General features: G+C 36.8%; 1 protein-coding gene across 1 annotated transcript in view; it reads right to left on the bottom strand.

The window, feature by feature from the left end:
• The window catches only part of LOC128990718 (serine/threonine-protein kinase PLK4-like), a 38,987-nt gene that overhangs the window by 2,994 nt on the left and 19,867 nt on the right, over positions 1-16,126 (bottom strand). The window contains exons 5-13 of the mRNA XM_054413252.1: positions 13,837-13,929; positions 13,146-13,289; positions 11,831-11,974; positions 10,938-11,047; positions 9,250-10,240; positions 7,632-7,890; positions 5,957-6,096; positions 5,130-5,291; positions 590-694 (exon numbers count right to left, since the gene is read on the bottom strand). Of these exons, the coding sequence (XP_054269227.1) occupies positions 590-694; positions 5,130-5,291; positions 5,957-6,096; positions 7,632-7,890; positions 9,250-10,240; positions 10,938-11,047; positions 11,831-11,974; positions 13,146-13,289; positions 13,837-13,929 (2,148 nt within the window). The remainder of the gene's footprint in view (positions 1-589; positions 695-5,129; positions 5,292-5,956; positions 6,097-7,631; positions 7,891-9,249; positions 10,241-10,937; positions 11,048-11,830; positions 11,975-13,145; positions 13,290-13,836; positions 13,930-16,126) is intronic.

Here is a 16,126-nt window from a genome sequence, read left to right as displayed (position 1 = left end):
AAGAACAAAGGCTCTACTACTGAAGAAATGAGCTAGTAGCTCCGAAAATACTATATGTTATGTTATGTGTTTATTTGTGCATTTTCATCACTAGTGTAACCCTGCTGTAGAATGCTATCCACCAAAAATCCTTAAAAACCCTGGCCTAAAGCCATCCTTACAAAAAAAGACTTCATAAACTAGCATGTATGAAAGGATATTTTGGTTTAGTAACACAATTCATATTTGTATTATTATTATTAGTTATATTTTTAAGGAAATCCTTTCGATGAATTTTCAAAATTGTGATTCATTTTGCACAGTTATCCAAACCCCATGAGAATAAAAGTTGTTTTGTTTTCACAATGTAGGCCTACATGAGAAGATCAAATGTTAAGTCACTGAGAAGATAACACATATTGTGATTTAGATTATTTAGATTAGATAACTCGACCATGATGCTACCTACTGTCAGTTTGATCTACGTGATCTAAAATACATCTGTTATTAAAAACAACCTATCAACATATGCGTAGCATTTCAACTACAGGCAAAACTATAAGTTAAACTGATAAATCTACAGTGCACTACACATCCTTTTGTAGCCTACCTGATGATTGACAGATTTGATGTCCAATGCACGAGAATGACTCCGCACGTTAGCATGGGAAGCCTTTGACGTTACAGAGGCCTCTGATACCTCGTAAGAACCCAGCTGTCAACAAAAACATGTAAAGAGTCTTGAGGGAAGTATCATCCTTACAAACCTCAACTCAGTAAACTAAAAAATGAATACAAAATAATAGAAAACAGTCAAATTCAAAAATTCATCACATCTGTATGAAGGCTTATCAAAAATACTATCCATTTTTAAATAACTGCTTGTATTAATTTTTTTAGAATCTAGGAGTAAAATTTATAATTTTGAGGGATATGACTGTTATTCTCAAATCTAAAATTTAATGCAAAATTTGTTCCTGATAAGGCTTTGTTTCAACCCTTCCCGAGCGTTGGCCGTATATAAGCCACTCGCCTTTGGCTCGCTGGGGGCTCCGCCCCCAGGCCCCCTAGCTGTTAGTCGTCATTAGTAGATTAGAGTTAAGTTGTAACAAAGCAAGAAGTGAAACCGTCAATATTAAGTTATATAAGTTAACTTTGAGTAAGATAACTTCTAGCTTAAGGAACACCTCATAAAAAAATCATTTTTTAAGTTGCGGTAAGTGAGTATGTTAGTCAAGTATTTTTACAATTGAGTTTTTGGTCAAAGGAAGTAATAATATGAGGAGAGAAGGGTTCGTTATAGTAAAAATCGACATTAAAGTAATAACGATTTCATGAATTTATTAGAGGAGATTGATAAGTTAATAAGTTGATAATAGTAAAGTATTATATGAAGTAAATAGATTATAGTAGATATTCAAGTATATAATTACGAAAATAGATTAAGTAAGGTTTGTTTCCCTGTCGGTTAGCCATAAACTTTATGGCATATCCAGTTCCGCCACGAGGAGGCCAGGAAACGTCGGAACCATATTTGCAATTATTTGCTCCCTGGTGGAACGACCCAGCAGCAACGCAAGAGAATTCCATGCTTACAGAAAATTGCAGCAAACCTTTGAAACAAAATTTACAAGCGTTAGATGTATACAGTAGAACCTCTTTAATCCGAACGTCCACTAATCCGAACGCATCATTGCTGTACTCTACCCACAGTACAGTAGTTCTTTATTGTATACTGTATTTATTGATATACACACCGTAATTGTTTCTATTGTAATGTACAGTACTGTTTATTCACTATGTTTACTAGGCCTACTGTATTAAACTAGGTGGCGTTCGCAGAGGCATCCACAAAATTGAGCGGAGTCATCAAGGGTTCATATTATATTGTTTTTGTCATACTGCAGTAAAAACAGTCGTTTTTAATGCATGCGTTGCGGGTCTAAAAGTAGTATTTTTACTCTTTAGGGAGTAAAAATAGTTTTTAGCCTTTATGGAGTAAAAATCAGCTGTTGTCAACTACGTTGTAAATTTCTATTGTAAACGATTGCATGTATCTAAATATGAATCGATTTGTGCTTCGTAATCATTTTAACCTACAGTCTACACTATAGTGTCTTCCCATAGCATTTTAGCATTGCAGGTACATTAATCCATTCCCAAACTCAACACTGCTCACCTCTACTACTTCCTTCACCACGTCGTGGACCTGTTTCCCTCCCTTCCCATAGCATTTTAGGATTGCAGATACATTAATGTAATTGCCAAAGACAGTTCCCACACTCTGCACTGCAAGCCTTACTACTTCCTTCACCACTTCCTACGTCGTGGGGCCTGTTTCCTTCCCTTCTCATAGCATTTTAGGATTAAAGATACATGAATCTAACTGCCACAGACGGTTCTCACACTATGCTCATACTTTACTACTTCCTAAGCCACTTCCTAAATCGTGGACCTGTTTTCATCACTTTACATAGCATTTTAGTATTTTAGATACGTTAATCTAACTGCCACAAACATTGAACACACTCCGCACTGCTAGCCTTTACTACTTCTTTCACCATCTTCTATGTCGTGGGCATGCTTCCATCCCTTCTCATAGCATTTCAGCATTGCAGATACATTAATCTAACTGCTACAAATGGTTTCCAGTTCCCACACTCCACACTGCTCACCTTACTACTTCCTTCACCTCTTCTTACGTCGCGGACCTGTTTCCCTCTCTTCCCATAGAATTTTAAGATTGTAGATACCTTAATCTAATCGTCATAAACAGATCCCACACTCCGAACAACTCGCTTTTACTACTTTCTTCACCACTTCCCACGTCACCGACCTGTTTCCCTCCCTTTATATAGCATTTTAGGATTGCAGATACCTTAATATAATCGTCATAAACAGTTCCCACACTCCGGACAGCTCGCCTTTACTACTTCCTTCACCACTTCCCACGTCACGGACCTATTTCCCTCCCTTTCCATAGCATATTAGGATTGCAGTTACCTTAATCTAATCGTCATAAACAGTTCCCACACTCCGAAAACTCGCCTTTACTACTTCCTTCTTCACTTCCTACGTCACGGACCAGTTTACCTCCCTTCCCTTAGCATTATTGGATTGAAAATACATTAATCTATTGGTCATAAACAGATCCCACACTCCGGACAACTAGCCTTTACTACTTCCTTCACCACTTCCTACGTCGCGGACCTGTTTCCTTCCCTTCCCATAGCATTTTAGGTTTGTAGATACTTTAATCTAATCGTCATAAACAGTTCCCACACTCTGGACTACTCGCATTTACTACTTCCTTCACCACTTCCTACGTCACGCACCTGTTTCCCTCCCTTTCCATAGCATTTTAGGATTGCAAATATCTTAATCTATTGGCCATAAACAGATACCATACCCCGGACAGCTTGCCTTGACTACTTCCTTCACCAATTCCTACGTCGCGGACCCGTTTTCTTCCCTTCCTATAGAATTTCAGGAATACAGATACCTTAATCTAATCGTCATAAACAGTTCCCACACTCCGGACTGCTCGCCTTGTCTACTTCCTTCACCAATTCCTACGTCGCGGACCCATTTTCTTACCTTCCTATAGAATTTTAGGAATGCAGATACCTTAATCTAATCGTCATAAACAGTTCCCACACTCCGGAGAGCTCGCCATTACTACTTCCTTCACCACTTCCTACGTCGCGGACCTGTTTCCTTCCCTTCCCATAGCATTTTAGGTTTGTAGATACTTTAATCTAATCGTCATAAACCGTTCCCACACACTGGACTACTAGCATTTACTACTTCCTTCACCACTTCCTACGTCACGCACCTGTTTCCCTCCCTTTCTATAGCATTTTAGGATTGCAAATATCTTAATCTATTGGCCATAAACAGATACCATACCCCGGACAGCTCGCCTTGACTACTTCCTTCACCAATTCCTACGTCGTGGACCCGTTTTCTTCCCTTCCTATAGAATTTCAGGAATGCAGATACTTTAATCTAATCGTCATAAACAGTTCCCACACTCCGGACTGCTTGCCTTGTCTACTTCCTTCACCAATTCCTACGTCGCGGACCTGTTTTTTCTTCCCTTCCTATAGAATTTTAGGAATGCAGATACCTTAATCTAATCGTCATAAACAGTTCCCACACTCCGGACTGCTCACCTTTACTACTTCCTTCACTAGGCCTACTTACTACGTCACGGACCTCAAGCTAGTGTCGTCATTTGATTATAATTTATGATCCATACCGTTTCTGTTCTAATATCTGTGGATTAATGCTATCAGCTATTTCTTTATCTACTGCATTCAAAAGTCAACAGCTGACCATATGTTTTTGTTTATGTGTCAAATACTACTTCCATAAGGATTACATTGAAACTTTGAGACCCAGTGGGGCGGATTCCTGAGAGACTTTTTTAACGCCATATAGATGTTGGCACTCACCGATATGGTCTTTATCACCATGCAAAATTTGAAAACGATTGATTCAGCCGTCTAGGAGGAGTTTGCGTATTACGAAATGCATAAGAGTCGATGTATAAGAGCTTCGCTCGCTCCGCTCAATAAAAACTGTATTTTACTTGATAATGAATTTTTTTACCTTTTCCGTGACAATTACGAGCCATTTTAGCAGGTTTTAGCTATTGTTATGTAAAAACAATAATATGTTCTGTAATCCAAACTATTCAATAATCTTAACTGACCCCGGTCCAAATTATTTCGTTTTAAAGAGGTTTTACTGTCTACGGATCAATGCATTCCTTGGAGAGCGTTGGACGTATGTACGTCACAACAGTTATGGTAATAAAACTTGTAAAAAGGTTATTTTTATACAAAAGGTGTCTATAATCAACTTTAACCATCAGACAGAAGTAGAAAAAAGTCAAAATTTCAATTTAAAAATATTTTTTTTTAGCCCCAACCAAATTATTGATTGCGTAGTGAGTAGGGCTTTGCCCAGCAGATTGAAGTCGATCCCGTCACTCAAACCTCGTCACTCAACTGAATCGTCAATCTTTTGAAGATTCAGATTTTTGTTAGTTTGGAAAAGGTTTGGTTTGAGGTATCTGAAAAAGAAAAGAGCAGGCCTAACTGTGTTCAAAATTACATTTGAGTATAAACAAAATAGAAACCTACCAAAGGCAATCTCTGATTAGGTGTGGGAACAGAGGCGTTCTCTTTGCCTTTGAACACACCATGGATTGCAGGTTTGCTGCCAATGGTTACGGGGAAGCAGGGAGAATTATGGGTAGATATCTGCTCCAAAACCTTCTCAACTAATAGACAATGCTCCAGCATCTAAAACACAAAAAAGATTCAATAAGATTATATTATTCGTTAAACCAATTTAAAAAAGAGAAAACAATACATGTTCTTGTAAACCAATTTCTAAAAGTGTCAATGAACTCTATTCAGTAAATCACTTTCTAGTGATAGATAGATAAACAAACGGATATTACAAATCACCCAATCTGGGCAAAGGTCTGAGGTAAGTTGAAAATAGTAAAATCTTTTTTTAAATACATTCTGCATATTAACAAGCTGTAATTCAAAGCGCTAAAAATTAAGCTTTTATTTTTGTTAATTTTTTTTTTTGAGAACTAAGTACATTGCACAGGTTTTCAAACTTAGTCTTGCCCTGGCCGTATGGAGAAGTTGAGAAGTTTGGCAGTGCTGGATTATTGCAAAATCTGAATTACTGAGTGCTGCCTGCAAATAAAATGAAAGGAGAGCAAAATTAACCTTAAAATTAAGAGTCAACAATGTTATTATAGATAAGTATGTATCAGGCAGTTTTCACGAGTACAACTGACATCAGCCAGATTGTCTTAAAACTTTAACCAACATGTCTCAACTCTAAACAGGCCCAAATCTTGCCGGGCATACCCAAGGAGTCAATACCCGGATTAAAGAGGCTTAACTGTACGGGAAAATCAGGAATGTCATGGTTGCCGTCCCTTTACCTGTTGGAAGTGATCCCACATCTTCTGAAGTTGAGGAGAAAGGTACCCCAAATCATTCTCATCCAGGTCTTTCGTTTTCCCATCAGGATCAAGCAGCTTTATGACACCCTTGTTGATATCAGCTTTCAATAGTTTGTACCCTGTAAGTAAATAGTACAACCATTATTGATAAAAATTGGTGAGTTAATAATAATCAGAAGTTAGCGTTCAAAAAATCTGTGACCAACTTTCTTTTATAACACAACGATTTAAATGTGAATTTTAATTTACAGCTGATCCTTCTGTTGAATGTTTGACCACTATCAGGTTGTAAAAGAGACATAACAGTTTGATAAAGGATTTTAAATCGGCTACTTTTTTACAATTGTGACCTGATCAAGGTAAGTGAATCACTCTTAGTGCTGCAGAACTAAAATATAATTTATTTCAAAGTAACAATTTTATTCGCCTAATACCTTCCCTAAACAAGAGGATAGGCTAAATATCTTATTGCTTTATTTATTTGTTTTGCTTTGAAAACAAGTTTAAAACCATGTTGAGATAAAAAATTGTGCAAGGGTCCAAATCATAAATCATATTACAACAACTTTTGTAATAGGTATTTAAAAAACTATCAAAACTATTCTAAAATATCAGTAGGCCTATTTAAAACTTACACTTTACATCCCTCCATTGTGAAAACTGTTTAAAAATGCAAAATTATTTTAGTTTGGCAAACCCATCAAAACAAGAAAAGTAACATCAGTGAAACCAAAGACAATAGCAAACAAAATATATTAACTGCCTAATAAAATCAAAGATCTATTAAACATTAAACCAACTGTATTCACTTATTAGGTTTTAATAAAATTACATGGACTAAACGGAATTACAATAGACTCCTCTTATCCGGACTCCTCGGGACCGAGGCCAGTCCGGATAACGGTTTTTACGGTTAAACCGACGCTGAGGTAAAAATTGTCCGGTTAAAGAGATGTAATTTCTGCCGAGTGTAGTCTGGTTAAACCGACGTCCGGTTAAAATGTGCTCAGATAAGAGGGAGTCTACTGTATTGTGTACTAGAGGTTGTCCAATGGTCGAAAACTCTACCAAAAATATGTATGTACAGCCTTCTCTATTTTCTTTCACCCCACTCTGTAAATTATTCCGTGATTGGAATTTCTTCAATTCTTTTTATTTTAGTGGATTTCCCATATAGGGAATAAGCTATTCTGTTTATATTTTGTCACCAGCATGGCAACCCATAAGGCCCATGTAAATGTTTTTTTCCATTCTTTATTCTTTTTTTTGTGCTTATTTTTGAGCATATTGTAACTTATTAAGGTATTCTGCACATCTACAGGAAAATATGTTTGGAACAGTATGTGTAGATTTTCCCTTCAATGCACAGGAGCTGAGAAAAAAGATTTTAAAGAAACATGCTTGCTTTTTAATACATATATTTTTAACAAATTATTGGCGAGTTCTGGTGTATCCGTTAAATATTCAGATATCCCTAATTCTATAATGTGCAACTAGCAATATTTATATGCTGAAGTACACTGCTTCTGCTTATTTCATTTCAGTTTTCAAGTGTTTTCCTATAAATATTAAATCATCGGAATAACAAGTCATAATCTCTGTGAAAATAGAAACAACCCTAACATGATTTAAGTAGCAAAAACCACAATCTTACCTGTGTAGAATTTAACATGAAAATCATTGTTGGGTGAGTTCTCCATGAGAAAGCAAGACGCGAGGGAGCTGTGGAGGGTAACTTTTGGAGTCTGAGCTTGGTGGAGCCTCACAAACCTAGCCGCAGTCTCGTAGGGACGATGGTACTGCGTAGGTAGAGAGTGATAACTGTAGACAGCATCTGCTCCGGTGGTGGGGACTGGCGGAGGCACATCGCCTACGATCACACCTCGGTCAGAGTCGGGGCAGTAGACGAGTACCTGCAATGTAACATGTTCACTCAATACAGCTCTATGTTGGCACTAATACCATTTACTATACACAGAGTAGACTTCCAATGTAAAAATTTGAAGCCAAATAACGTTGTGTTGAGATGGTCTAACTAATATACTAATATTCTGTGTCAAGTGGTATAGCAGTTAGCATGGATTTTAATTAATACTAAAGGTCGTCAAGTGGTCGAAAACTCGACCAAAAATTTTTTATGTACAGGATTCTCTATTTTTGCAGCTACGCTGTTAATAAAACAAACATGTGATTGGAATCTCTTCGATTAGTTTTGATTTTCTGTTTAAAATATTTTGTTGTTATTTCGTCACCAGCATGGCAACCCATAAGGCCCATGTTAACTTTTTTAAATTTTGGATTCAGTTTTCGTGCTTATTTATGAGCCTATTTTAATTTATAAAGGGATTCTGCACATCAACAGGAAAATATCTTTGGTGAGTCAGTGGCAACACGGTCTTCGGGCCCAAGGCAGCGATGTCGTGGGTTTGGATCCTGGTCACTACCGCAAAAATGTTATCAGTACAGTTCATCCTTGTACTTGACAGGCAAATGCAAGGTTAAAAGGCCGCTAACCTCTTTAAATAAAAAAATATATATATCTTTCTAACAGTATGCATGCTTAGGCTATATTTTCCCTGTGATGCACACAAGCTGAGAAAAAAGGTTTTCAAGAAACATGCTTGCCTATTAAATAGATTTAACCCAATACACTAGTGCCCTCTGGTGAGATGGTCCTGAACTTGAGATGAAATTGAATCTAGTTTCTTGGCTACAAATTTTTACATTGGATGGGAAGTCTACTCGATGTATAGTCAATGATAATACCTAAAGAGGAACGCAGAGAGGTATAAGAAGAGTTGACAGGCTGTATTTTATATTCATGGGGGTATGCAGCATTCAAAACTAAGAGAAAGTACAGGTCTTGACGCATCCAATTTGGTTTACAGTCATGCCATACGGGAATCCAAAGATTAGCTCATTCAGACTTTAATGTATCTCTAAAGATTAGCATAAACTTAAACTATAACGTATTGGAACAGCCTAAGCCTTTGTTGCTGGCCTATTGATTATTGGTTAGTCTGATTTGTCAACTAAAAAGCTAGCGGTACCTTAAATAAATATTTTGTATTAAATCAAATAAATACTTAATTTAATGTCAGGTTTGGAGATTTTGGAAAGGGGATCCAGGATCTAGTCCAGGTTTTCTAATTGAAGGGAGAAATATACTTATCTCAACTTTGCAGACAATATATGGGGAACAGTAAGTTGTTTTAGTTTTCTTTTAATTTTGTAAATTAAGTTTGCTAATTTGTAGTCAAACAAACACTCACCCTTAATCCATCACTTGATATCCTACAAACTTCAACAACTTTTTCTCTCTTCCCGTTCTTTCTTTTCTTCAACTTCTCCAAACACACTTCGCCAGTTTCCAAGATACTCACTACGAAATTACTGGTTTTATACCTTGCAGGCTTCAATCTCACTGAGCAGAGAGGGGGAACATTCAACGGAACATGATCTAAATTCCTCTTTTCATTTTTGTTGATTTTTATCCCCACAAACTCATTAACAGCATCCTCATCTTCTTCGTCTTGTGGAGGTAAACGTTCAGATGATCTGGAGCGGGGCGTTCTACTTTTCCCACCTGGTTCTGGCAAAGCAAGTCTCAAGTCAGGCAAAAACTTTCTCTCAGTATTCATTACGCTGTGCAATATTTCTCTATGTTCCCTAACACGATCATTCGCTGGTAAACATTCACGTTCATTTTCACACTGACATTTTGATCTTCTAGAACAATCGCATTCCTGATTTCTGCAGCCGTCGTCAACATGGTCTATCCTGCGACATTGTAGACACTGGGAGTACAAGCCCTCACTGGCCAGACCACATGTCCGACATTGAATATTCTTCATATCAAGATCAACTCCGTCTTGGCTACGAGCACGACTGTGACTGCTTCCGCAGCAACTGTCGTTCTTTCCGTATTTGTGAGAACTGCATTTCACACTTTCGCACCTATCCTCGTCACAATTACTTCTCCCACCCATTCTTTCACACGATTGCTTACTGCGTTGAGACTGTTGAGAGCAGCTTGACTCATGCCTCGAACATCCTGATCTGACCAGTTCCTGCATCGACCGATCCTTCCTGCTGTGAGTGCTTGTCTCCAGTCGGTCTTGGTCTCCGTGGAAGTACGCTTGTTGCTGACGAGATGGAAGGAAGTTCGGACTCATAGGAGACCTGCCTTGCAGAGGGAGGATGTTTTGTAACTTTTGTCTCAGTCCGCTCGTCACCTTAGAGGTGTCACGTCTGTCTAATGATCTGTAACAGAATTCAGAAGAGCCTTTATTTTACTGTCCTTTATTTTAAAAACGTTTTTTTTTATATTACAATTAGGGATGTGTGGAATTTTGAAACTAGAACATTGATATTGGTATGGAGAATCAATTGTCAAAAGTCAATACCGATACGTGGGGGGGATAGGGGGGGATTTGCCCCTAAAATTACTTATCTAACTAACTAACTAAACTTTGAGGTGGGTTCACCAGAATAAAAAGTGTAGTAGACTATTAGATCTGATTAATGAGTGAGTGATCTAAGAGTTTGATACTGTTAGAGATAAAGCGCAAGGCCCACCTAAAGTATACTGAAGTTGTCAGGACAGGTGAATTTTTCTGATTAGGCATTTTGCTGCTTTTTACTTATTGTGTGTTTGCTGAAAGTTTTTTTTTTTTCAAATTAATGCATGTCTATGTAGGGCCTATTGTATTTCTATATGAGGCAAAACATGATTAAAAAAGGAATAATTAATTTCCTTCTTCACAGCCAATATTTAGGCGAAAGACTGAATTTCTAACATATTGCCAATCTTATAACAAAAATACCCATGATACTTCCAAAACAATAATAAAAAAATGCATAACTACATTAATGAATAAACGGAGTGCAAACGGTTAGTGTAATCTCCAGGGTTCTAAGGTTCAACCAAACCCAGTAATTGCTACGATACCCTGCTCACCTTGACCGTATACTAGCGTGTTTGCTGTGATGAGGAGAGAACGTGTCTTGACGAGTACATCCAGTCGTCGCCAGAGTAGTCCCTAGACCACTCTCCACCGTGTGACCGCTCTATACAAACATACATTGTATTTAATTACATTATTGCCAGACACAAGTCCCCTAAATGCTCGTTTTAAGCCATTCATATCTCAAAATTTGTTAATAAAGTCAAAAGAATCGTGACATAAAATTAAAAATTTTGTTGGTAATAATCCTAACAATAAACATGAGCAAACTACCAATTTTTTGTATCTTGACAATTTTTCAATATAAAATCAATATAAACTGTTTGATTCACAGTTAACCAAAAAAACTTTATAGCTATTACATGGGGTACGACTGAACAAACTTTCATTGATTATTGAGTCACCAAAACAAAAGTAATAATTGTATGGCTGTTTGTAGATAGGTTGACCCACAGTTTGATGTGAGCTTCAAACCAGCAGGCAAACTATTGGCAGTGGAGAGCAAGCTGGTCTAGTAGCCATAGAGTGCTGGACTTTGGTCTCTCGGTCCCGGATACAAATCCCACCAATAACCAATGGATTTTATATAAGGTTTTAAGCTGCAATCCTCTAGGCCTAGCATAAAGTATTGTACAAAATCAAAATGGTTTCAAGAGCTTACATCCTATGATGTGAAGGTGGGACAAAAAATTGTGATTGGTAGAAACTAGAAACCAGGCTTTCACTACTGAAGTCTGACACTTTAAACCACTAGACCAACTAAACTTTGGGGTTTTCAGCTTCCCATTACATGTCCTATATTATTATTGACCAAACTAACTGTTAAAATAATTTACAAACCTCACCGTAAGACATTAATATTATCACCTCCACACTACAGACTCACCTGTTGTTTATAAAACGGCACAGATGGCGTATCATTCATAAATGGATGGCTTGGTATCTGATCCAGGTGTATCCTATCTTCTGGCTTCTCTTGCAGCAATCTCATGATCAAGTCCCGGGCTTCATTGGATAGATAGTCAGGAATCTAGATAGCAAATTTTTTTCATAAATCTTTGAACATTTAAAGAAAAAGAACCTTCCTGTAAAAAAATACCCCCGCCACAGCAAACCTGCAGACTTAGCGAATTTCCATTTGCCTGATTGGATTCATACTAAAATATCTCCTTAAAAATATCACATTTATTATTCCCTATTTAAACAGAATTAGTTTAATGAGTACTTAGGTTTGCTGCAACAGGGAGGGTAAACAAGTTTTTTTTTATGTAGAATATTGAAAGTACTGTGGTTTAGTAAGAAATTAATGTATTTTCCAACTTTTATCAAAATATGTTCATAAACAAGCAAACTACAACAGTTGACTTATTCTCCATAAGAATAACATGGGAATTTTAAAATTAAAATTTTTTTGAACTTTCTCTGTAACAATTAAGCGCATAATAATGCTTCAATATATTAAATTATTTGTTTTTTTAAGCTCTACAAAACGGTTTAAAAAGAAATTGTGAAATTTTGTGTTTTTAGGGTCAAAAATGGGAAAACCTATTTTTACCCCAAACCCCCGTTCCCATAGTCCGATCATGCTGGTTCGCGAACTCATTCAAGTTTATCCCGCCTTACACCTTCAAACCAAATTTTATCAAAATCGGACAAAAATTACTCAAGTTATCGTGCGGATGGACACATATATATATATATCGATATATAAAAATTTGAAAAAATTTAATTAAATTAAATTAAAGATATATAAAAATATATAGATTTTGTTTGTTTTGAAAACTACGTACTATAGAGATCATGAGATAGGATCATGAGAAATTCGTTTTATAGAGGTCGCATTCGTCTTGTAGAGGTTTTGTGCTAAGAATATTCGTTGTATAGAGGTTAATCAGCCCTAGCCCATGTCACAATCAAATTTGTCTTATGGAGGTTTTTAACCTAAATACTACGTTGTATAGAGGTGTTTTTAGCACTGACCTTTATGAAAGTTTAAGGGAATTTAAACAAATTTATGTTTCGTACTAACGAGGTTCGACTGTAGTCCTCTTTTAAGTGGTTTTGTTAGGTCTGGACATTGCAAGAATACATGTACAACATAAAGAATGGACACCTGTATGTCTTAACATACCTTAGCTATAATATTTTATGATAACTGAACAAAAACAAACTGAGTGGAGGATGTAATGTGTCAGACTTACATGATAATCAAGGTTGATCACTCTTTCCAGCGTAATCTGTATCGCTCGGGTGTCGAAGGGAGGTCGTCCGACCAGCAGCGTAAACAACACACAGCCGAGACCCCAGACATCAGTCTCTAGACCATGGGTCCTGCGCAGGGCGATCTGCAAACACACAACAGGCTCTTGATAATCTACCACACTAAATGAGTCAGCCAATATAGTTATGGTCCTTGGTTTGTGTTCTATATCAGGGGAGTGAGCTGGTCTAGTGGTTAGAGCGTTGGACTTCGATCCCTGATGTCCTGGGTTCAAACCCCGCCAATCACCAATGGATTTTATCTAATTGATAATGCAGCAACCCCTAGGTCTAGCCTGAAGTAATGTGAAAAACAATCCCGGGCCCGTGCCTAGCACCCTAGGACGAAAGAAAAATAGTGTTCTATACTCAATAAACATGGGTTCTTTATAAAAAATGTGTAAGCTGATTAATTGGAAGCCCACAAAAGGAGGTTTTTTAAAGGAGTTAGAAGTTTATTAAAATTATTGCATTAATCGAGACTAACTGTGATTTTACTCGGCTTATGAGAAAGTCAAACTGCCAGGTGATTAGTGCTGGCTTTCAAATTTTAAGGTTGCTTGTGTGAATTAAAGCGTGATTATAACCTGGACCCTGCCATTGTTGTTCTAATAGTCTACATTATTATCTTACCTCAGGTGAGATGTAGTTCGGTGTTCCACACATGGTCTTGTGGGTTTCTCCCGGGTAAGCTAACTTGGTAGCTAAACCAAAGTCTGCTATTTTCTAGATGAAACAAACATAAAAATTGAATAAAGAATAGCTTGTAATTACATTGTAATTTATTTAGTGATGAACTTTCAGCATAGTTAATCCAAATGGTGTTCATGAACAGTCAAGAGAGTAACACATATCTGGTCTAGCTAGACAGTAAGACTACCTAAGTAGCTAGGGCCTATGGAATATTATTTCTACGCACACGATGGTAGCCTTTTTCCGCAGTTGGGTATTGATGTGAACAATAGGCCTACAATTAAAATTCCCACCAGATGTGAAAATGTGTAGGGGAGAGCGGGACTATACCGTACACATAAGGGAGATTTGTAGTTAATCGCAAATTACGAAGTGAAAGTAATTTAAACACAAGTAAATAAATATAAAATTTAATTATTTGGCTATTGATTGTATATAAACATTTTGGAACTATTGCATTTTTTACATGTAAAAATTGGTAATTTAAAAAAAAGTTACCTTGTACGAAATAGCCCCAGGGGGTGGGGCTATTCTGTACAGTAGAGGGGGCTATACCGTACAGTTCAAAAATCATTTGTTTAGGTTAGTAATATAATAGTACTCTTGAATTATTCTCCCAAGTGGAGGTGTTTAGGGATAATCTAAGCAAAACTACGACAAAAAACTAATTTAAACTATAAAATAATCAAATGTATTTCTCATTAATGTTTTCATGACAAGGAACAATATTGGAGACAAAACAGACAGCTGATAGTAAATAAACATTCACATCATCTGTAGTATGACTATTACCACAGATAATATAACCCCTACTACAGATATCTGACTGAGGCCGCTAGGCCGCTGCGGCTGAGGGACGTGCGGGGAGGGAGGAAATAGTTAAATTTTTACTCGCAAGATGTCGTGAGCGTCCTCGGTGCGGTGGAGCGCTGTGCCGTCGCCGTAGCCGTAGCCGTAGCTTACGTTGTCGGATGTGTTGTCACGTCACTCTACAACTGCCGCGAAGGTGCTGGAGAATATCGGTACAAACATCTAGCTTGCTCTTGCTGATAACAAGACGATAACTGAATAGAGATATTGTGTTCACTAATCTCTCTACATGACACTTCATTATGTCCTAAGTTTCGAATATAGATATACAACTTGTTCAATCTCTATTCGAAATATAAAATAGTTGTTGTACGCGAACCTTTTGAGTTCATTATTTATTTTAAGTTTTCATGTTTTTATTTTGATATAACATAGGCCTACATAAGGTACTAATTTTTAAAGCTACTATCAGTTACCCGGCGTTACCCGGGTTATACTTTACAATTGCTCGAATTCGAGCAACAGGTGTACTATCTGTTTATAGGCTAATAATTTAATGGTTTTTACTTTTTATGTATACATATTTAATAGTGGAGAATTTAAACGTTGTTGAGTGCACAGGTGTGCTGCGATCGGGGTTTAATATATTAGGACTTATCCAAGATAAAAATAGTTTTCTGTGCTGCTTTCTGTGGGAACAGTGTGGCACTATTTTAAATCATGACCATTACAGAATATTGTGATTTTTCAAACCTACAAAACAGTTAGTGAAAGCAAACATCTGCTTTTAATTATATTTATTTGAAAACATTGTAGTTCCAAAAGTCTGACATTGGACACTTTAAAACCCTCTGGGGTGGAGCCCTTTTGACATATCTGCACCAAACTTCACACATACCATCCTTAAGTAGGGGCATAATGCTTAATAATGCCAGAAAGTATCATTACAAGCTGTCAAGCGATTTCAGAGTCCTTTGGGTACATACATGCATACATACTTTGCCAAGAAATTGTTAAATTTGTTTTAAAGGTTATTGAAGTAGAGTTTTAAAGATGAATAAAGTATGAACTGCTGCTTAGAAATGTTGCAAGAAACCCTTTTATTTTTGTTCAACACATAACATTTCTTTAATCTAGCAACAGAAGCTGTATTATAATGTTATATTCACATATTATCATATGTTAAATGTATCATATGTTAGTTGGAGGTAAACAATATTAGTGATGTTTATGTCTCAGTCTGGAGTGGAATTGAAAATAAACTTCTGAACTTTAAATGTTGAAGCTTCTAATTTTATTTATATTTTCTAAATAAAACATGGTGTCAGGTGTATTTTGAAACCTAGAAGAAATAATGGAAGTATCTGGATTGTTTAGGTTGCCTGAACCTGTGAGTTTTGAAGGAAATGTGAGTGAAAAT

Source organism: Macrosteles quadrilineatus, unplaced genomic scaffold (genome assembly GCF_028750875.1).
Source record: "Macrosteles quadrilineatus isolate MER2022 unplaced genomic scaffold, UCM_ALF_1.0 Scaffold_3__2_contigs__length_128488019, whole genome shotgun sequence".
Lineage (NCBI taxonomy): Eukaryota > Metazoa > Arthropoda > Insecta > Hemiptera > Cicadellidae > Macrosteles > Macrosteles quadrilineatus.
The sequence above is the reverse complement of the archived record's forward strand: the minus strand, read 5'-3'. Positions and strand labels throughout refer to the sequence as shown.